The 26,664-nt window shown below is 39.3% G+C and overlaps 1 protein-coding gene across 1 annotated transcript in view; it reads right to left on the reverse strand.

The window, feature by feature from the left end:
- Positions 1–2,385: 2,385 nt before the first annotated feature.
- LOC136677380 (zinc finger matrin-type protein 4-like) overlaps positions 2,386–26,664 on the reverse strand; it is a 144,310-nt gene continuing 120,031 nt past the window's right edge. The window contains exons 6-7 of the mRNA XM_066654903.1: positions 18,255–18,351; positions 2,386–2,545 (exon numbers count right to left, since the gene is read on the reverse strand). Of these exons, the coding sequence (XP_066511000.1) occupies positions 2,518–2,545; positions 18,255–18,351 (125 nt within the window). The 3' untranslated portion in view covers positions 2,386–2,517. The remainder of the gene's footprint in view (positions 2,546–18,254; positions 18,352–26,664) is intronic.

Here is a 26,664-nt window from a genome sequence, read left to right on the forward strand (position 1 = left end):
ACCATCACAACACTTTGAAAACTAGACTCAATCTCTTCTATGAACCAAATTTAAAATATGTAGTAGCTGCAAGTTTATAATAACCCCTTTAAATAAAGACTTAGCAAGTCATGTGCTGCAAAAGACCACACCAAGATGGGTCTTCAGAACCCTGTTGATATGCCCTCTCCTGGCTACATCTTCAAGAAACAATGCCCATGAAAGAAATTGCTTGAAAATATTAGAATGTAAACAGATTGTGATGCTTTCCTCTTGCAATAAAACAATTTGATTCGTGTTAAATTTGGCAGACATTCTTGTTTTTTTATTTATTTTTATTTTTTTAAATAATTTTTTTCTTATATTGCTTTTCTGGGTAGAAGGTATGAATTCAAGCCTACCATAAACTGTGTCTTTAATTACTCTGTAGTTACACATTAACAATGCATGTACCGATCATGTAACTAATGATATATTTACAGTTACAGCTTGGTCCACTTTTATTTAATTTATATATGCTTCCTCTTGGCCAGATTCTACAGAACTATGGGCTGTCCTATCACAGCTATGCAGATGATACTCAGATTTACATGGCCCTGTCCCCAAACGACTCTGGCCCAGTTGACTTATTAAGCAAGTGCCTTGAACACATCACAAACTGGATGGGACACAATTTTCTGCAGCTGAATAAAGATAAAACTGAGATTATACTATTTGGGAATAGCACTGAGAGACAAAGATTGGCTACGTATCTGGACTCGAGAGCCCTCAAATCTAAAGAACTGGCTCGCAACCTTGGTGTATCAATGGACTCAGATCTCAGTTTTAGTAGTCATATTAAAGCGGTTACTAGATCAGCATTTTACCATCTTAAGAACATCAGTAAGATTAGAGATTTTCTGACTAAACCAGACCTAGAGAAACTTATCCATGCTTTTATTTCTAGCAGGATTGATTACTGTAATGGTCTCTTAGCTGGACTTCCAAAAAAGACCATTAAACAGCTTCAGCTGATTCAAAATGCAGCTGCCAGAGTTCTCACTCGGAGCAAAAGAAGAGATCATATCACCCCCATCCTCAAATCCTTACACTGGATACCAGTCTGTTATAGAATAGACTTTAAGGTGTTATTACTGGTTTATAAATGTCTCAATGGGGTAGGACCAGCGTATTTATCAGATCTGCTACAGAGATATGAGCCGAGCAGAGATCTCAGATCTTTAGGAACTAGTCAGTTAGTCCTGCCTCGGGTCAAAACTAAACATGGAGAGGCAGCATTTAGCTACTATGCCACTTTTAAATGGAACCAGCTGTCTGAGAATATTAGAAGTGCCCCAACGTTAGACACATTTAAATCAAGACTTAAAACTCTCTTGTTTGAGCAGGCTTACAGCTCAGTTTAAAATATTCTGCACTTTTCTGTAACGGCATTTTATTTCTTTTATTTCTTTTCATTTATTGTCATTTTAAATTGTTTTAATCATTTTAATCATTTTACTCTTTTTATGTAATTGTCTTATTGGAATTTATGATTTTACTCTGGCTTTTAATGTAATTTCTTTTTCTGTAAAGCACTTTGAATTGCTTCTGTATGAAAGGTGCTCTATAAATAAACTTGCCTTGCCTTGCCTTGCCTTGCCTTGTGTAAAGTTGTGTTTTTAAGTAGCTTTTACTCATTAATACAAAGGTCTGCACATTTGTACCAGAATATATTCTTAAATGTAGCTACATGTGCATTATTTTGTTATTACAGTCATGTGATTTCCCCCTCCAACACATTTCTAGCTCCATTTTTTGAAATATTGACATTTACTCTAATTCATTTAAACATTTGATTACCTACTGTTACAATCAGAATAGTCATTGTGTTTAAATACCCAAGTATAATTTCATGCTGTTATTGCTTCTTTCTAGTGGAATGCACTTATAATGCAATCTCAAGTGTAAATCTGAAATCTATAGACTTGTGTATTTACAGCAATTGTTCTATTGTAATCCATCTGTAACAGTGAATACATCAGTAGTAGTTACACTGTTGTTAATGTGTAATGACACTATTATTAATGACAAGTAAAATGCAGAGGGGCCCAAAAGTCTAAGGTTTGGACATGCAAACGACAGCCTCATTGAAGATAAAATTAGAGATGTTGTGCAAGTGGCACTGTCCATGGCTGCCCACCATCAGGGAAAAAATGGGGGTGGGGGGGGGCATAACTGGATCATGACTTCAGAAAATAGCAGCAATGCATGACAACAACTTTTAGGCTGACTCAAATGGAATGAGTCCAAAAAAAAAAAAAAAATGAAAAAAAAAACCCAAAGTGTTCTGTTTAGACTTTATGGTCAGACCAGAGAGATAAGGACAACAAGATGAAAAAAGGAGAGATAGAGAGAGAGAGAGAGAGAGAGAGAGAGAGAGAGAGAGAGAGAGAGAGAGAGAGAGAGAAAGAGAGAGAGAGAGACGAGGCAGAGAATTCAGGGCAAGCTGATCAAAGCTTGTCTGACATCAATCCAACAGTATCGTTCCTCCACTCCACTTCACTGGACGCATAACTGGTTCTTTAAGCTGTGTGAGACAGACAGACAGACAGAGAGAGAGAGAGAGAGAGAGAGAGAGAGAGAGAGAGAGAGAACACATCATAGGACAGACTGAATCCTGGGATACTTTGTAAAGCTTAGATGTATTAACTATAAGAAATAACAACTACACACCACAGATATGCTGCATAACAGAGTTTTACAACTGTGGGCCACAGACAAACTGCTGAAATCCAGTGATTAATTAATATTTTGTGTTAATGCCATAAATTATTTTATAATACTTACCACTAAACTAAGCTCTTCAGAAGCAGTCTATGATCTCTTCACATTATCTCAGACGTTACTGATACCATTCCATAACTTTCTGCTTGAGTCTTACTCAACCAAACCTAAGCCATCAAATTGGAGTCCAAAACAACCCACAGCCCAGAATAATTTTGTCTAAATTGTACCATCAGTGTCACGAGTAGAGGTGGCAATGATGTGTTTGTGATTGGTCAGTGTGGCTGAACTCAATATATTTCAACTCAGGAAGTAGACAATATATTTATCCCTCTTTCAAGTCCAAAATAGCATAAAAACATGATTTCCCACCATACATCAAATTCCATTTCCAAAATCAAAAATTCCAAAATCTCAGTATTTTTCTAAGGCAGACATTAGGTAAACACAATATACACTGACAGAACCCGGAGCCATCATGTGATCGCCTAATCAGGCATTGAGTTCAGCCTTATAGCCACACTGACTAATCACAAACACATCATTTTCACCTCTACTCATATGATGGTACAATTTGGACAAAGTTATAATGGCCGAAGCCGAAGGTTATGGGATGTTATCATATATATTTATATATACTTTCCTATTCCAGATGAAAAATGTTTCATTTTTGTATCATTTGCTAAATAGCTTCAAAATGTCAAACAAATTTTTAAAGCTTTGTATTTGTATAACAGTCTAACAGTATTTAACCCATACAATCAATATATAAATATAATATAAAAATAATATAATATATAAATATATAAATATGTGCTTGCTTTTTTTTTAACTGCTTCTGCTGTTCCTTTGTTTTGTCCATCATAAAAAGCATGACGGTCATTTAATTGCAGCATTCATCCATCTCCAGCTGGATGTCATTCATGACTGCCCAACCCTCTTATCAAATACAAAGGGTCATGAACAGCCCCTTCAGAGTCATTCCTGTGAAGCTGGAGGCTAATCAAGTGTCCTCTATGCATGAGGGTTAAGAGCTGAGCAGTGCCTAACCATGGAAATGTCCCACTCAGTTAGTGGTGTCTACCTGTCCATTAGGCTGCTGTAATGGCAGGGTACAGGCGAGACAATACAGCCTGGGGAAATGGCACTTTGTTCAGAATTACATCTTGAGGTATAGCAGAGATAACACATACCTGACACGAGCGTAATAAAAGCCTCTGTGCACCATGGTGACATATTGGAAAATTGCCTTCTTGAGGTAAACAGTGGTATAAGCCTGTCAATTTTATGATATCCATAAACATATTTTAAGGATGTACACAGCTGTGCGTTATAGGAGGTGGTGGTTGGGAGGGAGGTGGGTGCGGTGGGTTTGTGTCCCTTTGCTACAGTAAAATCCTCTCTCGAAGAAGGTTTTTGACTTGCATTTGGTTATAAAAATATCAATGAGGTTAGGTATTGATATTAATGGATAACAAATAAAACTCCAGCTCATATCAACGGTACAGAATGGTATTCTAGTATTCTGGTATTCTTTTGCCATGGACCCCATATTGCTGGTTGCTGCTGGTTTCAGAGTGCAGCACTAACGTAAATGGATGGGAAAGATGGATATTTATGTGGATATCTCATACAAAATTCCTCTCTCTGCACTGGAAAGAGTCTCACAACCCTCAGAATCACAGAAGCCCACCGTCTTTTTGCATCAGCGGTATATATGATCCCACAGTGTAGCATAATGAGGAGAAAAACCATTTAAAATTGTGTTAGCCATATTAACATTTTTGTCATATGATTTAATAGAAAGTTCTTAGCATGTTAGACTCCTGCTCCTGTGACAATCTGAGTGAGTTATTCATACATAGATTATGTACAAACTTCAGTAATCATGTTATTTCACTTATGTTTTGTTTTAGTGTTTAAGAGACCATAGACACAAGCCACATAATCCTTTTGTCTAATAATTTTCCTTGTTTACAAGGTAAAAAATCTGATCCCACTGGCCCTGCCCTCTGAGAGTGAAACAGATTCTTGGAGGATAACGTTTTATAGCAAATGTCTGCTTAAATTATTTCTGATTTGTCTAAAAATTTAATGAAGTAGTTCTCCGTGTGAGTGATAAGTGAGAGAGGCTTCCATGCTGCAGCAAAGCTGAGGCTGAATCAAAAAATATCTGTTTTTGTATGGCACAGTGCTTTGTATGTGAAAAACAATATTTACTGAGCTATACCAATCACATTTCCCTATGGAATTAGTGTCTAATTAGTGTCTGGGTGCAGTATTATTAGTTTTATTACCTGTGATGCACTATGTATGTAGTATGGCATTATTTGGGAGCTCTTCTACTGACTGACACTGATGAAGATAGATCTGTTTACAAAGCTGATATGGATAAATGGGTCAGGGATCCACAAATATATTTCTGTTATTTTAACGTGGTGGCACAGTGGTGTCAGCAGATAGTGTCGCAGTCACACAGGGACCTGGAGGTTGTGGGTTCAAGTCCCTCTCCGGATGACTGTCTGTGAGGAGTTTGGTGTGTTCTCCCCATGTCCACATGGGTTTCCTCTGGATGCTCCGCTTTCCTTCCATGGCCCAAAAACACATGCTGGTAGGTGGATTGGTGACTCAAAGTGTCCATAGGTGTGAGTGTGAGAGTGAATGTATGTGGGTGTGTGGTGCTCTGTGAAGGACTGACACCCTCTAGGGTGTATTTCTGCCTTGCGCCCAGTGATTCCGGGTAGGGTTTGGACCCACAGAGACCCTGAACTGGATAAGTGGTTACAGATAATGAATGGATAGTAAGGACATAAGGACTAAGTGCTCAGTGAAACAATAAAACAATTGAAATATCATAATTTGTTTTTGATTTGTGTAAGTAGGTGCCCAATATGGTGGCTATTCTACACAGTGACATCAGCTACAGACCATGGACATAGTGTAGCATGACCATTTAGACCAATACTAAAAGCCACCACAATGCTGCACATATAGTTAAACAACATATTGATCATAAAATGTAGTCACCTGACATTCTGATGAAGACTAAGAATCAATATCAGTTCAATAATTTACCTTGTACATCTTCTTCTAGAGCTGTAATACAAACATTTTTGAATGTAGGTCAAGGACTTGCTGCTTGCTGATTTGGTTATCAAAGTAACAGGGATTACTATGTCTTGTACCACTAATTTGGACCACCTTTCCTGCTGGGCTTCTTGAGTGTTGCATAAGATCATCATTATTCTATGAAATAATGAAAGTTAATGAATGTCATCACTCATTATGTCATTAATAGAGTCCCGGTTAATGCAGGTTAATGCAAACCTGATCTGCTCAATTCTGTTCACAGTAGTCCAACACTGTGATGTCATTTTTGGTTTGCTTGGATCCCAGCAAATTGGACCAACAAAGGTGACCAGAGTTCAATGTCTTTGCTGTGGATTTGAATCAATTAGTAACTTTTGATGTCATTTAAATAGGTTTAACCACATCATCCAGATTTTGAACCTGTAATTACAGCAAGTCTATATCCGATAGCCTCAGTGTTGAAAAGCCCTGCAGGGAAAGACTTCAGAATTGTAATTACACTTTGCAGACAGGTGTGTCATCTTAACAAGCCAGAGCTGATAATCCTATTCCTCAGGGTGGGACAGAATGAAGCTGTGACATTTGAAGGGGCCCTTTGCAGCCAGGACACCTGATACAATGAGCGAGAGAAAGCAAGCAGTGCATTGTTTATCCATTGCCTCAATCTTGGAACCCTCCTGATGTCTCTCGAAAGGACAATTTGCATCCCAGCCTATTCAATCCCCCGCTTCAAAATGCCAGAACTCAAAAGGGCAGCGGGCGGGCATCCAGTCGATAAAATACCGTCCTGCTAAAACAGCTTGAACTCAAGAGAGTCAAGCTTGAGCTCTAGGGCTTCCATCCTCACATATTTCTGCAGTCTTCAGTTCAAAGGAAAGTGAAATTTGTGCCTCCTACATTAAGTCCTGCTCTCTGTCTCTCAAATGGCCTCATCATTAATTTAGTCGCCCCAAGTGGGTGTAAGTTACAGATCCTGGCTTCGACAAACTGTGACAGCTAGCCTGTCATCTGAGTGACCCTATCTCATTCTGGACAAGCAGCATTTGCATATTAATCTGCTGTATGACAAATCAGGTCATCACAATACTGTGGCAAAGTCATGGTGTGAGCTTCAGAGAGGTTCAATGGTTTGCAAGAGTTTATTCATGTTCTTTTTCGCATCTTCGGTCTTTCATTAAATTATTACTCACATAAATTTGTATCCATGCTTGATTGTTTTATGTGGTACTTGTTCTTATGTGGTGAAGTGCTGAGTCACCTTGCAAACTAGGCTACATGCCCACAGAGATGTATTAAGTGTAACTTGTAACATAATATATCAACAGATTGTGCTAAGTTTAGCTTCTTCTCTGCCAAAAATTAAGCAGAACAGTAGCAAATCAATCTGTCATACATGAGTGGACAATCTGCAATGTTCAGGAAAATATATGGTATTTCTAGAGGCAAGACAAAGTACTCAAAGCTGTTTTGAGTACCATTTATCTTTCTAGTTATAGTTAAATCTGCCCCAGTCCCTAACCACACTCTGACTTCTGTTTTCATATTCTCTATACTCCATACATCCAAACAGAACTAATACCAGCTTTCTACTCAGTACCGAGCTAGCAACTGCCCACCTATTTGACTCGACTCTTGTGGAAGTCTGACCATTGGGGTCTCCTGTACAACTGCTCTGAGACCAGTTATGTGCCCTCCATTCCTGGAAACTGCTGTACACCACACCTCCACTTGCAACTTCATATGTGTGGCAACCATTATCCTCTTTTGGATATGTGATGGCACTGATTCAGCACAGACATTTACTAAAGGCCACCACTGCTCACACAGGCTACTTCTACGTATACTGTTTTAAATGAAAGATCTTTTGTTTAAAATGTATTTGACCATAGGATGGTGGATCCCCATCCTAGGTCCTTGTTTCTTCCTAAGGTTTCGTCTTCCAGATTCAAGGGAGTTATTCCATGCCACTGTCGCCTTTTTCTTCATAACATAGGACCCACTTGTGGTCTGCAGTGAACCAGAAACATTGTCCTATGTTCTATGTCCAGTGGGGTCAGTTCTGAAGATTTAAGATCTCTGCTTTCTGTTCTTACTTGTCTTATAAAAACATTGCTAGAGCTCAAGCAAACAACAAAGACGTTGATTACTTAATCAAACTTGATCAACTGAAACTTTGGCATATTCAACTGTTGATAAAGGTAACTTTCCCAGAGCCATTGCGGGTTTGATAATGCAATCAGTGCCCCTTCGTTTTGCCGCATTTCATGTAACTAGTGTCAAGCCCCTACTTGGGAGTGTCTCGCTTGCCTGGGGGGTGTCTGTCTACCATATGGCCCACTATGGTCAGAAATCTCCCCACGGAGTGCTGCTGTTCTCTACAAAGTGAATAGCTAATCACTTGAGGGGGAAAACAGATTGACTTGGCTGATGGCATTCTTTGTAACTACATTAAAACGGAAGGATGAAACAGGTAGTCATGCTTTAGCAGGTGAGCATACCATTCACTTGCCAGTTTGTAGCTAGCCAGCTTGGCCTGAATATGCCATCTTTGGCTTTTCTAGCCTTTATTGAGATTGTTGCGATCCCTTTTTGGTTTCAGAATGAGGGTAGTACTAGAACGTTTTCTGCCTTCTTTTCTCATCTGAGATTGTTTCTCTGCATCTCATACTGAGGCAAGCAGTCCCAGTTGTTTTGGCTGGACATGCTCCACCGGGCATATAAGTGGCTGTTTTATAGCCAGGCTTTTCTCGATGAGAAGCCCACAGCATGAAGCTGTCACACAGAAACTGAACTGTGTTCCCTTCCTCCTGTGGCTACTACAACTCACAGACATGGCATGGCTTGTCAATAAATTCAAATTAGGAGTGCGACAAGAAGCCCAAAGCCAAACCTTTGCATAACGGCATTAGTAGCTTTAAATGGCATGCTGAAAAAATCAATTGCCAACAAATCTCTATAGACCTTCCCCTGTCTTCTTTACTCCTCCCCTCCTAATATCATACCCCAGGTGATCACCAGTGCTACGCTTCAGCTCAATAGCACTTCCAGATTTATGCTGGTAAATTGTTTTCTCTAGAACTTGCCATATGTTCACTTAGGTCCAATCTGCTCAGTATTCCATTCCAAACAAACAGCCCAGTGTTTTTTTTGTTTTTTTTCTCCCTTTCTTAACAACCAAATGCCCCCACATCCACGTTCGGCATTGCCCCAATGCCTCAAGCAAGGAAGAAATGGCATAGCAAAGGACCTTTATCCATCTTTGTTTTTAAAGCTCATATTCTGTCAGAGCATCAGGCTACCATTGTGACTTCATGAAATAAGATTCAAAACACTGAGCCAGTAAAAGAGCGATGGTGTTCTGTGATAAACGGGTTGTCCTGAGGCTCTCCCCCACTTGGTGAATGAAGAGAGAGCAACACCAGACGCCTGAAGCCAGATACATCAAAGTCAAACATGAAAGTGTCCCGCATCAGCATGCTGCCACCAAATCTGGAAAGTCAAGTGGGTGGAATAAGGGGGGATTTGCTGGGTATGAGTCAGAACGTGGCTAAGGCTGTCGTGCTTAATGCCAGCATTTTGACACTTACAGTACCGCACTGTATTTGCAGAATAGGCAGAATGGGTTTTTTTTGGATACTTGCATGCACACTCACCACTAATTGATTTGAGGTATATAGTATTGGCAGGTAGATATAGTATAGACAGGCAGTATAGACAGATCTTCAAACCCAGTTTCAAAGCAATAGAGATGATATAGGGAGATGCAGTGATTTGTTAATCTACATTGATTTATATTTTAACAAAGTCAACATATTTAATGTCAAACTTTTTTCATCTTAACTGATTTTTTTCAGATGTACTAATATTTGGTTGTAGGGATTTTATGTATTTGAAACACTGTGGTGCATAACAACATCTAAGATTTGGAAAATGCTAGGAAATCTTGGTTTTTGTAACGGTCAAGGGACAAAATATGTCAATGAAAGTTCAGTACATATGCACAGCTGAAGGTATATTTAATGACTGTTAATTGTTGACTGCAGTAACTGTAACAGAACATAATAATAAACCTTTTTGGATCATCAAATTTGGAATAAATATACATTTAATATAAAGTAAAAATTCTTACAGCAAACTATCAAACATTAGAACACGTTAATCACTGAGGAACTGAATTATAAACAACAGCATCATTTACCCTTTACATTGCCTCACTTCCCACACATATGCAATGATACTGACCTCCATCTCATCTCTGTCAGTATGAAGAGAGATTGAGTGCCTTCTTGAAGGAATTGTCTCAGCCTGTTTGTTTAGACTAGGAAAATCAATACTTCAAGTTTTAGCACCAGTCCCTGAGCAAATGTGTTTATTTTTGTTCAGCAGATGAAATTCCCTTGGTGAACTCTGTCAGGGGCTCCTTCCACATAATGCCACTGTGCCTGAGAATTGGGGCCAGGCTTGCTGATGCCATAAATTGCAAGTTTTTCGTGGATAGAAAGAAAGAGAGGGAAATATGGGGCATAAGTGATACCACCTGGGAAGAGTCTCCCGTCTGGGTGCACCAATTCACAGACATCCCTGAGGAGGATGAGGAGAGGGGGAAGCCAGCAGGTAATGAAATGCATTCTGGACAAAGCTGCCCAAGCTAGTTAGCCTCATGCTGATTGACGAAGGGAAGATAAGGCCATCCTACACAGGCATTCAGTTGCTTGAACTAGATATGTTTTATTCATCATAATAAATATCATGAATATAAAGAGGACACCAAATAGCAGCATATTAAAAATGTAAATATGTTTTATTTCCATCAATTATTTTGAATGTGAGTTTGGAACTGCTTTGATTTGGGGTAAAAACTAAACTCACCAAATAGTCTTGAGAGCAAATCTTAAGAATTGTTTTATGTTATAATATGAAAATGTCAACAAATACACAATCTGTTTGAACTATATGAAAAAACAAAATCCATGTGATATTTTACCCTGTAAGATCTTTTGCTGTGTTTGTCCTACTATAAGTATGTGTTTATCATTCATGAGGAAAAAGCTGTGTTTGCCTGAAAATACCCAAGGGATAAACAAACAAACACAAGCAATATCCTCCAATAACAAGGCCATTAGCTGTTGGGCCAGCGGTTGCCATGTGGAAACTTTAGCCCTGTTATGATACCTAAAACACGTTATCTTGTAGTGAGGGACTGTACATATTTAGTTGTTCATTTTCTGCTCCTACAGTGCTGTGCAAAATTTAGAGGCCACCTTTGTAGTGTGTATATACGTAAAATTGGACACATTTCAGAGATGTTTCAATAAGAACCCATAACTCTTTTAACTTGTGAAAAAGGGGTGAAAAGTTTTGATCAAATTACCACAAGGATCAAACACCAGAGCAGCGTTCCTCCCCCTGTCTATGAATGACCCACACACTCATTTTCACTTGGTTCAATTTCTCATATTTCTCCATATTTAATTAGTACTTTTTTACGTCTTCAGGCTCATTCTGTTTGCTTTTAACCTCATCTTTGTGCTCTAACATAAAAGCAAGTCAAGCACTTGGAGGGACAGAGAGGAGGACACGAGACAATTCTAAAGACTAGGAACTTGAGGTGAGTGCAAAATCAGGACAACTTCATTCATCCGTCATTTACAGATGTAGGCAGACCGCTAAAGCTGACTGGGTTGTTTTATTTCACAGGTTGTGGGTTGGTAAGAACTTCAGCTCCACAAATTAATGCACAAATACACTGAAAAATTGAAATAAATTTGTATTTTTTAAATATGTCCATACGGTTTCAGCATTAGATGAAAATCAGAAAACACATGTTTATAAGATATTCCCAAACCACTAAATATGACATTTTTAAAAAATACTTTCCTTAGTATTTATCTATTCTCTGCCCTTTTATTAGAGCTTGGATTTGTTCAGGAATCTGCAGTAATTTTCCAATGTTCAGTCATTGGAGAAGTTGGATTCATTTTCCGTTTCTCACTGTCCAAGTGATCCTATCAAATTCGGTGAAGCTGAGGTCTGGGTTCCGGGCTTATAGACCAGTACAATATTCATAGAAACAATGTCAGTTGCTTTTGTGTCTATATCCTTTTAAAATCACAGGGACCTTGACAGATTTACATTTTGTCAGACTAGACTGGCATCAGGTTGAAAACACACATATTTTACAAAAAGTCAATTTCTAGGTTTTATAGTGTAAATAATACGAATATACGGTGAATATCTGGCAACCCTGCATGAAAAAGCAGGCTTAAAACTTTTGCCACATATAACGGTAAATTTAACCCTCACCCTTAACCCAATCCTTATCCTAAATTTAACTAAAAAACTAACCCTAAAGTCCAGAAGATAGCTTTTCTTTGGCTATGTAGAGACTGAGTGTATTTAGTGAAAGAGTGCCACCAGTGGATGGGCATTCCCTTGGTGAAAATAAAATAAGTATAAATTATAATAAAACAGAATGTCCTCAAAAAACAAATGACAATGTTTTCTTTTGCTGTAGTTAAAAAAGTACACGTGACTCCTGGTTGTTGCACATCCATAATTGTGAGTTATGAAGACCCAAAGTCCTGTGAATTATTGCAGATCTCCTGAATGATTAACTTAATTAACATAACATATATATAGGGCACTGTATTTCACTGTACTGTGTATGTTTGGTGTATAATGTATGTGCTGTGAGTTAGAGTGTGGAAGAGGTTGCAAGCCAATTGATAGATGGTCTAATTGGGAAAATGCTGATGGCATGATAATGAGGCTGTCAGCCAGCTTTGACCTGTCAATATTGGAGGTGAGGAGGAATGGGTTCCTCTCTTTCTCTCCTCCCTCTTAATTAGGTAAACACATGTAGGCCATAACCCCTCATGTACTCTGCCAGCAGAATGTGCAAATGGACGGCAGCTGTGAGGGCAGGCCATTATCCGAGAGCATTGGCGGCTATTGCATCACGATTGACCCTTCAGATGCATCATGTAAAATCAATGAGTCACTCATAGCCTCAGTGGACACTTCACTGAAAACTTGTACCTTGTGCATAGAGGTGGGGGTTCATGTTTTGGTTGGTGCAAGCTTGGTGTTTCCAATGAAGTGCCCAGTGGGTGGGTGTACAAGTTGGGGCTTCTTATAAAGTGACCAGTGATTGGTGATGTGTCAGAGGAGGGTTTCTAATAAACTGGCTAATGACTGGGAGTTGGAAATTCAGCAATTCCGTGTGCATCCTAGATACGAAAACATCCTAAATGCCTTCTGACACTGCATCCACACCCCCACGTCTGATGTATCTATACGTCACACACATTTTTCAGTCAGTCAGTCACTAGCCATCTTCACTGTTAGCTCTGCTCCCTCCGGACATATTATACACACATTCACCCTCCCACACACACACACACACACACATCCAGAGAAAAAAACACTGTGAGCAAAACACTGTCACATCCATCAAACAGCTTTACCTCTAACCTCCCACTATTCTGGGAAACATGCTCCTCTGCATCAGAGTAAAGGAGAAACAGCTCTTTAGACTGCTTGGGATTAGGAAACAAAGGATGCATGTAGAAGTAAGAGAATCCTATGAATTTGAACTTTAAAAACAAGACTGCAGACTGTGTTCTAGACAGCAGGTATATCTCAATTTATTTCAATGTAATTTTATTCATAGAGTGAGTTCTGTAAAGCAGCTTTACAGAATCCCATGTCCTCGCCCCAAGTGAATGTCTTTGAGGCGACAATGATCTGGCAGAAATCCAGACTCAAAAAAAAATGATTTCAGAAAAAGAGAAAGAGGTACTGAAGAGTACAGAGACTCACAATCTACTGCATAACAAACACAAGAACTTCTGGTAGGAACTCTGATAAGAAAGTTTCAAAAACTCCCTCAGATCGTGCAGAATCACTAACTGAGACTCAAAACTCCTTTAGATCGAGAGGATTGACCGGAAGCAAACCACCAAAAATGGCTTCAGAAAACAATAACGATACATTGAATAAGAAGAATAAATCAAAATCTCCATAAAAATAGACAAAACTGTAAGACAACTGACAGGAACTAAGCATCAAACCCCACCCCAGAACATGAGTATGAACCACTGAGAGGAACTAAGACTCAAAGGTGGAAATCATCCTCTTCTGGTCACTGGTGGAGCCAGACAATTTTTTATAGGGGAGTCCATTACTCACACAGGGGTGCTTCTGTGCTGTTTAAGTCCTTGCTTTTCCTTGCACCTCCATAGATCCTCCGTGCTCATGTGAGGCATCTGAGAGTGGTCAGTTGCTTTGGTGGCCAATCATTTTCAGGTGGTCTTGGCCTCAGTCCTGTCTTTGGCTTATTGTGTAGCCTTTGTATCTTGAAATGAAATGGGATGATCTGCGACAACTGTACATGAGCTAAAGCTCACCATTCCTAGCGTCACATTTGGAGAAGAGGGGTATAAAGCCCACCAGCTTTGGACTGTATGCCAGTCCAAACCAAGAACCTCCCTGGTATTATGGAACTCCATCTACTAGCTTTAGGATGTGTCGATTTTGAGTGAATTTTATGATGCATAATTTAATTCCCCAACATTAGTACCTAGCCTTCTTAATGCTCTAGCAGCTAAATGCCATCAAATCCTCACAGACAGATTCCAACATATAATGTAAAGTCTTTGTATACATGGTAGCATCCCAATCAATACCACTGGATATGCAGGTGTTTGCTCATATACTGACTTTTTCATCCATGTTACTGAGGAAAATGAGGATCAATAGCAGGTGGACTGGATTTTGTGGCCACTTGTGCAAACCAATAATGAAACTCATAGACTCAGTAACATTGCAAGATTAAACACAAACAAGTTAAATGTTGTTTATACAGAGTAATGTGAACCAATTTGGGGCTATCAAGGATTTAAGCATCTGTTAAAGATCTGTGCCTTAAAAAAATGTAATGCAGTTTCAGATGCTGCCTTCAGACAGACTGTAACCAAAAATCACACTTTGCCCACTGCAGAACCCCAGAGTGCCACACATTTGCTGATTTATTTATGTAAATATCTTTTCTCAAATTACGTTTGCAATACAAGGCTGGTGAAGTGCAGCGGCGTGTGAGGATATTTTAATCCGCGACACCTGTGCGCCAAAATCTATTACCAGCTAGCGTGATAGTTATAAGAGCTGACATTTTACAAAGGCTGCTGAAAGCACAGCCTGGAGGATATTAGCCAACACACACACACACCTCTCTCCCCCTACTGAGCCTGGACAGATGACCTAAATCCACCCATCTGTGTGCATGACAGTGTAGGGTCATTCTGGCCAGGACCCAAGTCCATGCTCTGGGGCTGTTCTTCCTCAGGAGGATCTTGTGCATGTGGTGATGTAGTGGGGAAAACAGTAGGCAGCAATGCAGCACTATGACTATCCAGTTGATTGGGAAGGAAGAGAGATGGATGGTCAGTATTTACAACTCATTTGACCAATACCTAGTCAATGTACAGTACTGTGGCAGTAATAATCTCTGAGGATCAGTCTCAAGTTTCTGAGGTGTGAAAGATATCTGTCAGAAATGGCTCCCTATTCACTATATAGTTCACTATTATAGGAACAAAATGAATTTATTAATGTAGTGTATGATTTCGGACACACACTCATGCAGGTTTTTACCAAACAATGCAATGGATTATGGATTTTCTGCTAGTCTGTGCTGAATGTGATCTTAGTCTTGAGTAACCCAGGCTTAATTGAGTCCATACCAAGTTCTGAGTCAGTCTAGCCCCTTCAACTGCCCTTAAATGTCAAGACTCTGAGCTGAAAGTGAGTTCATACCAATTTTGAGTCTCCGAGGTGTGAGTTGGATTCAAATCCTGAGGCTCCAATGTAAAATTTTACAAGTGAATTATGAATCAGTTATGTGTCATTATGAAGATCTCCAAAGATGTTGTTTCCAAGTCCCTTCTCATCTTCAAAGTTGTAAAATAATGATAATGATAATAAATCTAATACTGAGATGGACACATTCCAGGACTTGCACTATGAAGACTGTCTAGAACGATTTCAGGCATCAGCACTGAGGGTTTGGACGTATCTGATATGGATGAATCATGTCCGTCAGCACAGTTATCAGACCTTAATCTGTTAATATGTTGGGCTGATTCATGCTGAGCAGAACGTGCCAAGCGTACGCCCACCAAGCATATGCTGCGAGATGGCACACAGAGGAGAGACAGCCAGTGAGCACATGGCTCATTCGGTCAGTTCCAATTGCTTTATCTGTCCCTCTAAACCAACCCACCCCAAGGGAAGGCGGACAAATCAGATAAAGCTGCAGCATAACAATTTGACGGGGCACCAGTAAACAACAGGTAAATGGCTGTGTTTGGCCTTACTAGCTTCAGGGCTCATGCTGGGAAAGTCTGCCTAACATGGGCAACAGGAAAAGCCTGTACCGCATCAGTGTATTGTCGGTAATAATGAACCAGATGGAAGGACCTGTAGGCCAATAGTCTGCACCTTACAAATGTTGGCCACCTCCTGAGGCTCCAAACAGTCTGCTTTATCCATCAACACCACTACTTCCTAGAACTAGCTGGTATTATATTAAATATTTTGTCATTTGCATTTGGAATTGAGGGAGACTTTTGACTTTCCCAAATTGGGAGGTGAATCAAAAAGGAAAACCCTCTAATAGAGAACCAAGACTCAAAAGAAAAAGGGATAAACCTAGAAACCATGCTATAATTATGGTGTGACATATCAGCTCTTCCCTCTCTTTCCCCACATTCCTTAACCCAAGCCAAAACTGATGTTAGATCCCAATAGATATTTCTCCGATCCTTGGACCTGTTGGAGGTGTGTGCACTTGTTATATAAAAAAACCTATTTTAATAACCAGTGAGTTAGTGGTGAAATATGGCTTAATTAAACACATTTGGGAAGTAATGGCCTCCAATACATCTGCGGTTTAGCGAAGGGTAAACAAGGCAAGCCGGGAGGCATCAGAATCACTGCCATGACTAATATATCACAGCCAAGCACTTCCACATACTTTTTTTTGTTTAATGCCATTAAAGATGTGCACACTGGCTTCTTTAGAATTTTTTGGTAAATTGCTGCCAATATTATAGGCGGATCACATCCCGTTGTTTCCAATATGAACTCTAGAAATAATATATGTACAACAAAAAGAAGCAGAACAGATATTCTTAACATTTCTACATTATAATTCTTTGTCATTTATTAGAAATAACATGATATGTGAATGATCATACCCTTTTAGAAAAGCTGTCACTGCAGTGTTACCTTTTGCTATTACTGTGGTGGTACCCACAAGAGTACATATTCAGTACCTTTAATTAGGGAACATAATTGTTTTCTTAGTTTTTCTATTTTAATTGTAGATTTTAAAATTGTGTTGATTTAATATGCCCCCTTTCATCTCCAGAACTGGAGACTGTACTTTAATTTTGCACAGTTCTATAATGAAAAATTACAAATATTCACCTCTCCTTCTGGAGAAGAGATACATTTAGGGAACACAAAAAACAATGCGTTACCTTTAAATGTACATTTGCATTGTTTGTAATTTTAGTGACAATAATGTACTTTCACTGTACTTTTTTTTCTAAGAGTGTAGGTATGATCGTTAAGCTTAATTCTCAGCTCCAGAAAGTTAGAAGCAGCAGGGAGCTCAGCTTAGATTTAGAGTTAAGTTTAGCATTAGGGTTAGGGGCAGGCTTAGGTTATGGGTAGGTTTAGGGTTATGGCTGATTTTTCATACTGGGTAGGTGTCAGAAAATGACATGTACCTTAGTAAACATGTTTTTGTCCCATGGCTGTTTTTTCTTTTTCTCAATTTACATAAATGTCATTACCAAATGTTTCATAACAAACACACAACACAAACGCACCACCACATTTTCAGTGTCACTGCAGTGGCAAGAATGATCCGTCATTCAGGTAGCCTGCTCTGTAGTGGTCCTGTGAGGGTCCTGACCACTGAAGGGTGAAAGGGGCCAACACAGTAATTTAGAACTAAATGTGCCCCTATATGAGCTCATAAAATGGAAACATTTGCATCATTATAATGATTGATATATTAATGACAGTTATATAGTATTGATGATACCATAGCATACATTTCTAATGTCAACCTAAAGCCACGTGACACATCATCATCATCATCATCATCTTCTTCTCCGCTTCTCCACTTCAGGGTCGCGGTGATGTGACACATTATATCAACTATAATTGAGCAACTGTAGCTTTAATGGCTGAAAATATATAAGACATAAGTCTACGTCAGAGCTGCCATACTGTACATTTTTACAGATATTGATATAGTGCTTATAGGAGGGCTCCCTGGTGTTTCCCAAAAATGTTCCCATTTCAAGTTATTATCTTGTCAGAGTCAGGTAAAATGTTGGTGCCCTTACTTGTTTTGGTGCTTGGACCCCTGCAGGTGTGCATGGTACTGTGCCACGGAGTTGAGCGTGACGCTGCACACATCGCAAGTGTAACTCCGTTTCAGACCTGCAGAGAAAAAAAGATAATTATTAAAATATAATAAAATGATAATTATAATCATTGCTGTCCAAAGAAAAACATGTATTTCCATTTTTGTTGGTTTTTTGTTTACTAGAACATTTAAACACAACAACTGTCCGTCACACTGTGTATATTTTGCATCTCTGTAGACTGACATTTAGAAGTAATTTGTCCTTTTCTTTCAAAGTTACTTGAGTAGAGATACACGTTTTGCCTTTGTCTGCAATGTAACATTTGGTACTAGGAATTCAGCCCTACACTACACTACCGGGAATTGCACAACTGCTCTTTTGTCTGTGAAATTTTTTTGAGCTGCTAGTAAACTATGAGGGGCAAAAAGGGAATGTGAGGTACCCCTTCTATTAAAACAGTCCACCTCTCTCTAAAAGCAAATGTCAGAAATTGCTGCATTGCTTGTTATCTGTAATTTCTGGGGCATTTTCAACCTCAGTTAAATGCGACCCAGCAAAACTCTGTATCTCACACACAGTCAAGACTAATCAAATCAAGAGGATGAGCTATAAAGCAAAGAATATTAATGTAACATCCATCATCTTCAAAGTCAATAAAATGCAAGGTGTTAAACATTTTATTAATGCGTCATCATCTGTCATTAAGAGACACTGCATTCAGTCACGGCATATTAACCACGTCATTATTTCCATGTCAGCTGACCTGTCTGAGCTTGTAAAGGACTGTAGTGTTTGAAAAACAAGGTAGGGTTAGTTTGTATAGCACACTTCATATGCAAAACTATTTTATTTAAATTAAAATAACACCAACATTGAAAGTGTTTTTGTGACCAAGGAATGGAAAGAAAGACATGTCTTTCATTTGGATTGTTGAAAAAAAATTGAGAATCTGGGATTTTCTGGCAGCTGGCTCTTTTATCAGCATCACAGCTAAATAGCTAAATATAGTAGCCAAGCAGTCTTAGGCAATCTTCAGGTAGATCAGTGTATTTCATAAGGTACTGAATGGTTTTAAACAAATGTATATTTGTGTTCTCCCTGTGTCCGTGTGGGTTTCCTCCAGGTGCTCCGGTTTACTCCCATGGTCCAAAAACACACATTGGTAGGTGGATTGGCAACTCAAAAATGTTTTAGATTTGTGTCCTCTTTCAGTAGGGACTCTTATTCTAAAGGAGACGTTGCAGGAAGTAGAATAAGCTTAAGCGAGTGATGTATATCTCTGTCCTGATAACCATGCTCTTCAGGGAGAATTGAATAAAACTGACAGGGTTTAATAAACTGGTGAATTAAAATTGGATTCCATATGTGGTGAAGTGGTCACAGGTATCATAACCAAGGGGCTATTGTATCAGCCAATCAGATTTTAGGACGGGAACTATCCATTTTATAGTGGCCTTTTGGTAAAACCATTAAGCAGAAGTGCAGTCTGTTATTAACAAAGGCATAGGTTAACGTCACAGAGTCCTGTTAAGACAAGAAAAGTGACTAAAAATGCAAGACACTGCATCTTGTGCGGCAGCAAGATACAGAAATAGTGGCTGTTCTCACAACCTTGGGGGAAGGCTCAAATCAGAGTGGCCGACAAGGCTTTATCATGTGGGTTAGAAGCAGTCAGAGGGGGCTACTTCTCATCATTTCTCCCTCTGTATTTCTCTCACCCAGCAAGGTTCACCAAAGGTCAACCCTCCTCCATGTCTCCCAGTTCTGCCTGATCAACTCTCCAGATTATCACTCCCCCGAGGATTTGTGTGCATGAGCGTGTAAAGCTGAAAGAAAATCAATTAAGGCAGCACAGATACAGAAGAGGTACGCTTTATTTCCAGTGGATCTGTGTAATCGCAGTAGAGGTCGCACAGCTCCCTCAACTGAGATTGGCGTCTGACAGAAGCCTCACTTCAACACATTCTGTCCTTGGTTTTGTGTACGTGTGCTGACATTCTGACTTGCCTTTTTTGTGCTGCTTCAGGGTATTGACAGAGTCAGACAAACAAGCGTTGCAAGGCCAAGCCGTGCCACTTCAGGAATGTTCAAGTCGAGAAGAACTCTTTGGTTCCTTCACCTTGTCCTTTTCTTGAAATTGAAGTTCTGACTTTTTGCTGGTGTTCTGTACAGTTGTACAGCCTTGTCAAAATGTACTACCATAGTGTACTTTTAGAACTACAGCCACCTAAATACTTTGATAGTCTAGAAATAGCTTTTCAGAAAATGCTCCCAACAGAAGAAAAATCAGGAGATATGCATAGTCTAAATCCCGTAAAGATACGTTATTTTTTTTTCTTACAGTGATACAAAATAATTTTATAGGTTTTTTACCTTTGATTTCAACATGTACAGTTTCATAACAGCAAGCTAAAATTATATAACTCACCCAAGGAAAACAAAACAAAACAAAAAAAACTTAAAATGTGTGAGTATGAGTATGCACAGGGCTGCTATGTTGGACATGACAGATAAAACTGATAAAGTAAAACCAGCATCATATTTTCAAACTGACTCAGATATCATCCCTGTAACTCTGTCATCAAATATATTGAGGATGGTTGGATTTATGAGTGGAGCTGCTAGTGAGCAATTAGGAGTGAATCCTAACCTCAGCTGTGAAAACTATTCACAACACACAGCTGTCCTGCACCCCAATGTGGTATAAAGTGTATGTTAATTTAGGCTGTTTGTTTCTCTGTGTTTGAGAACTTGGGCATCACTTCACAAAGACATATGTATGAAGCTAGAATGCAGAGTAAAACTGCAGCTTTCTTGTGTCCCCAGTTTGTAGACACAAGTTTCCATCATAAAAATATATTCCATTAACATAATTGAGGATAATATTCTTTGTTGACTTTGGAGCCCTGGCAGTAGCCATGCTTAGCTATATCAGTCAACGTCCTCTAGTCACCTAATGATAATATGAGAATGAAAATAAGCCAGGGCAACACTTTGCATCTCTTACTCAGATTTGTGAGCAAAAGCTATGCTGAATTAAGCACTTTCTTGCCATTTCCATGTACTTACCCAGTTCAGTTTTCCTCACAGTCATCAGTCTAGTTATGCTACCTTGACCAGGTCTTTCTTAGCTCATGCTGCACCATTCCTATCAAATACAGACTGGCAGTAGCTTGGCCCTGAGGCTGGCCCCTCTAATGCCCAAGGGTCTGATTATTTTTGCACTCTGGGACAGTGCAGGATTGCAAAAAAAACTTTTTGCAAACTTTTTGACCAAGCCTTGGCAGCAAGGAAAGAAGTGTCTGCCAGTGCAAAAGGAAATGAACACTTTAATTAGTTGTGGAAAGTGTCATGGTAAACAGAGAAATACAGTAAGCAAGATTTATTTTCTACATGTTTCTGAATTTCAATGTCAGACTTGTTTTTCCTGCTTATTTCTGCGCTTCTTCTTGTGCCACCGACCGAAAGTCTTGCTGCAAGATGTAATAGGATATGAAATATTTGCTCAAAATCTACTCCAAGATTATCTACAAACCGGGTTCCAAAGAAGTTGGGACACTAAGCAAATTGTGAATAAAAACTGAATGCAATGATGTGGAGGTGCCAACATCTAATATTTTATTCAGAATAGAACACAAATCACAGATCAAAAGTTTAAACTGAGACAATGTATCATATTAAGGGAAAATATGTTGTTTCAAAATTTCATGGCATCAACAAATCCCAAAAAAGTTGGGACAAGGCCATTTTTTACCACTGTGTGGAATCCCCCCTTCTTCTTACAACACTCAGACGTCTGGGGACAGAGGAGACCAGTTTCTCAAGTTTAGAAGTAGGAATGCTCTCCCATTCATGTCTAATACAGGCCTCTAACTGTTCAATCGTCTTGGGCCTTCTTTGTCGCACCTTCCTCTTTATGTTGTTCTAGAACCTGAACATAGTTCTCTGCATTAATGGTGCCTTTCCAGACATGCAAGCTGCCCATGCCACAAGCACTCATGCAACCCCATACCATCATTGATGCAGGATTCTGAACGGAGCATTGATAACAACTTGGGTTATCCTTGTCCTCTCTGGTCCTGATGACATGGCGTCCCAGTGTTCCATAAAGAACTTCAAATCGTGACTCATCGGCCCAGTGCAAACGTCTGAGCTTGTGGGGCTTGCTTAGAAATGGCTTCCTCTTTGCACTGTAGAGTTTCAGCTGGCAATGGCGGATGGCACAGTGGATTGTGTTCACTGACAATGCTTTCTGGAAGAATTCCTGAGCCCATTCTGTTATTTCCTTGACAGTGGCATTCCTGTTTGAGGTGCAGTGATGTTTTAGGGCCCGGAGATCACGAGCATCCAGTAGAGTTTTACGGCCTTGACCCTTACGCACAGCAATTGTTCCAGTTTCTCTGAACCTTTTGATGATGTTATGCACGGTTGATGATGATAACTTAAAACTCTTTGCTATTTTATGCTGGGTAAAACCATTCTGGTATCGCTGCACTATCTTTCTGCACAACAATGGTGGAATTGGTGATCCTCTTATCATCTTGGCTTCAGAGAGACACTGACGCTCTGAGAAGCTCTTTTTATACCCAATCATGTTGTCAATTGACCTAATTAGTGTTAATTGGTCTTCCAGCTGTTCGTTATATGCTCAATTTACTTTTTCCAGTCACTTATTTCTACTTGTCCCAACTTTTTGGGGATTTGTGGACACTGTGAAATTTTGAATCAACATATTTTTCCTTTAAAATGTTACATTTACTCAGATTAACCTTTTGATCTGTCATTTATGTTCTATTACGAATAAAATATTGACATTTGCCATCTCCACATCATTGCATTCAGTTTTTATCCACAATTTGTTTAGTGTCCCAGCTTTTTTGGAATCCGGTTTGTAGTCTAACACACATATCATCGGCTTTTGAACTGAAACTGATCCAAGCTTGTTATAAATCTGTTTCAAACTGACTACAACTGGTCCATCATTATTATTTTTGATGATTTTGTATATGACCAGTGGCCGGTATTGAACAATATTCTAGGTGTGGCTGTGTGTGCCACATTGTCAGTTTCAAGTCATGTTTCCCAGTACAATCTGCATGACACAAAATCTCTGTAAATCAGTAATTTTAATTTACATTAAAAACCAATCAGCAAACTAATAGTTATTAAAATGATTATAGATTGCAGCTCTAATGTGCTCAGATACAAGGTAAATTATTATACAGGGTGAGTCAAAAGTCAAAGTACACCCTTTATATGAATACCCCAGCAAGTAATGGGTGAGGGGGCTTATCTTTTAGGCTATGTCTGGAACATGGCCACCATTTTGAAAGCCTCCATAATGGACCAAGGGCAAGTTTTTCCAATGAGAAGGTGGTCATGTAGCATATCAAAGAAACAAATGAGTGTCCTGCAACTTTTGAATCACTCTGTGTATAAATTATTACATTACAGACAATTTCAGAAACACAAAATGTTATTATCAGTTTATTGAGAGTTACTGAGCAGTGAGCCAGTGTTTGCTGCTAATTTTAATATGGATAGTGTACCACCAAAGTTACATTTTATGGTTGTAATAACATGGTCCAGTGTGTATTATATATGTGCGATATATGTGTTTCATCACGTAGTAAACATTATTTTATTCGATTACACACATTCCCCTGGCTCAACATCTTCTGAAGCCCAGAGAGCCGTTTGCGACATATGCAAACATCATTCAGTGCGAGAGAGAGAGAGAGAGAGAGAGAGAGAGAGATGTGTGTGACAGGAAGACAGGGAGATTGTGTGTTAATAGAAGCCCTAATAATCGGTCGTGTTTAAGTGAGTGAGTGAGTGAGTGAGTGAACAAGTTAGAAAGAGAGATGTGTGTGAGACTTAACTTCACAACACTACTGTAAATGTGAATTACACTCAGCAGCAGGTAGGGGGTGCTAAGGAGACAAAAAAGCCAATTCTTACATTGTATTCCATTAAATTATACAATTATATATATCAAACAGGGAGGGCTTTGCCCTAGCACTCTTTATTGATTAGATATTCCTGCATATGGATGTATATGACAAATGTTGTCTCAACCTGCCCAAATCCAGCATGAGCAGTCAGCACTAGCTAGGTTTTGCGTGAGTATTTTAAGCTCCGTTTTTCATTTTCAAAGGCCAGATTTATGTTTGAAAAGCTAAGGCCCTTGGCTTGCTCTTTGCAACAGATTTCTTTCCTCAAAAAGTCAGAAAAATGCAGAGGTGCCTGATCATCCATCACAGTGCAGACTGTACCCTCCGCATGAGCAATAAAGTGGCGACTGCCCATCGTCTGTACCTGTCCTCCACTAAACCTCGTTCATATTTATTCCTCCCTGACAGAATGACTACACTTTACTATCTGTATCACTTACTCCCAAGAAGAGGGCTTTATATCTTCATTTCCACAATAAAGAAAAACTCTCTCCCTTTTGAGCTGAGATCATAAATTCAAGGGCTTCATTTCTGCCAGCATAGGCTTCATTTGTATACAGTTAAATTATCATCCACCATGACTCTACCTGTGGAAGAAAAGCTTTTACTATCCATCACTCAAACTTAACACGGCACTGGCCTTGGTTATATCTAACATTATCTTCCATGGAGGGTCCCCAAAAGAGATACAGAAATAGAATTTTCAGTCAAACCTGACATTACTTACATATTATTTATTTTTCAGCTTCAGGAAAATAACCAGAAAATCTATCCTTCCTGTCAAAACAAAACCTTGTATCTCCATATCTGTCAGATTTTTGTTTATTTTTCAGTATTATTTGAAAATGCCATCTGCCCTTTTACACTGTGTCAAATTCTCATGACAAACCAATCAATAGAAATGGACCAAAAAACAAAAACAAGATTTGGCAGCAGTTTTTTTCTGCTCCTGCAGGTATTTTTTGGAGATCCAAAGTTTTGTGGCCCAAGTGACATCCATTTCATCCCTTTCATCTGTTAACAGCGTAATGTGCTGCCAGTGATGTGTGTGTACTTGAGGTGTAATGACTGTGACTGAGAAAAAGCCAGACGTTCCTCAATGTTTATTTTGTTGTGGTCAGAAACTGTCATTCTGAACAAGAGAACACATGAAAAGGAACATAATGAAAAAACTGACCATGTTTATTATTCTTATGATTGAACACAACAGGGATAAGCTTTCACGCTCCTGAACAAGGACTTCTCTAACCACAGATTTTCACTTGGAGCAACATATTTGTGTCTGTTGATTTAAAGATCAATGGTACTTTCATTTTTTAATTTTATTTTGATTTTCATCTTGCTTTTGCAAGTAGGAATTTCAAAAATATCTTTTGAAAAGTTAAATAAGTTTAATAAATTTAATGGCCATTTTCCCTGGTAATGAAATATACAAAGGGTGTGGCATGGTGGTGCAGCAGATAGTGTCTCAATCACACAGCTCCAGGGACCTGGAGGTTGTGGGTTCAAGTCCCTCTCCGGGTGAATGTGAGGAGTTTGGTATGTTCTCCCCGTGTCTGAATGGGTTTCCTCTGGGTGCTCCGGTTTCCTCCCACAGTCCAAAAACGCACGTTGGTAAGTGGATTTTAGACTCATAGGTATGAATGTGTGAGTGTGTGTTGCCTTGTGAAGGACTGGAGCCGCTTCAGGGGTGTGTTCCCGCCTTGGGCCCAATGATTCCAGGTAGGCTCCAGACCCACCACGACCCTGAACTGGATAAGCAGTTGCAGATAATGAATGAATGAAATATACACAGTGTCATCAGTAGAGGCCTGATTCTATTTTCTGACCTCTTTACTCACTGTGAATACCACTGCAAAGGTAATGTTACTCTCAAGCCAAATGTACCCATCACCATCTGTTCTTCTCCTATGCATTCGTCATGGTTTTGACTCTGTGCCCAGGTAACCAAGCCAAAGGAGCATATGTTTGAATTAAGAGACTCTAAAGACAGCTTGTGACCATGCTTACTGCTTCGTTAAGTCATAACTCTCAGATCACCAAAGCCACTGCCATGACCAGTTAGTGAAATATCAATTTGGTTTGGACTTGATGAGTTTTGTTGGGAGAAAACATATCTGATGCATCTCTCACTTTCTGAATGGCAGTCATCATGGTGTAGAATGAAACAAGGTGATTAAAAGGTGGTTAAGAAGAAAGCAGAATTAAAGACCCACATCTGTGAGATGACAGACAGATGGCATAAAAAAAAGAATAATTATGGCGTGCTGGTTCGTTTTATGTAGCAGATAAAACACTTCATCCGAAGCGAATGGAACCTGCCCAAAGACAATATTAGCAGATGGGAAACACTGTGACACAGTCTAATTAGCAGCTTACCTTATTGAGTCTAAATACCGAGAGTTGTTTTAAAGATGGAACTGGAGCACTGT

This window comes from Hoplias malabaricus, chromosome X2, assembly GCF_029633855.1.
Source record: "Hoplias malabaricus isolate fHopMal1 chromosome X2, fHopMal1.hap1, whole genome shotgun sequence".
Taxonomy (NCBI): Eukaryota; Metazoa; Chordata; class Actinopteri; order Characiformes; family Erythrinidae; genus Hoplias; species Hoplias malabaricus.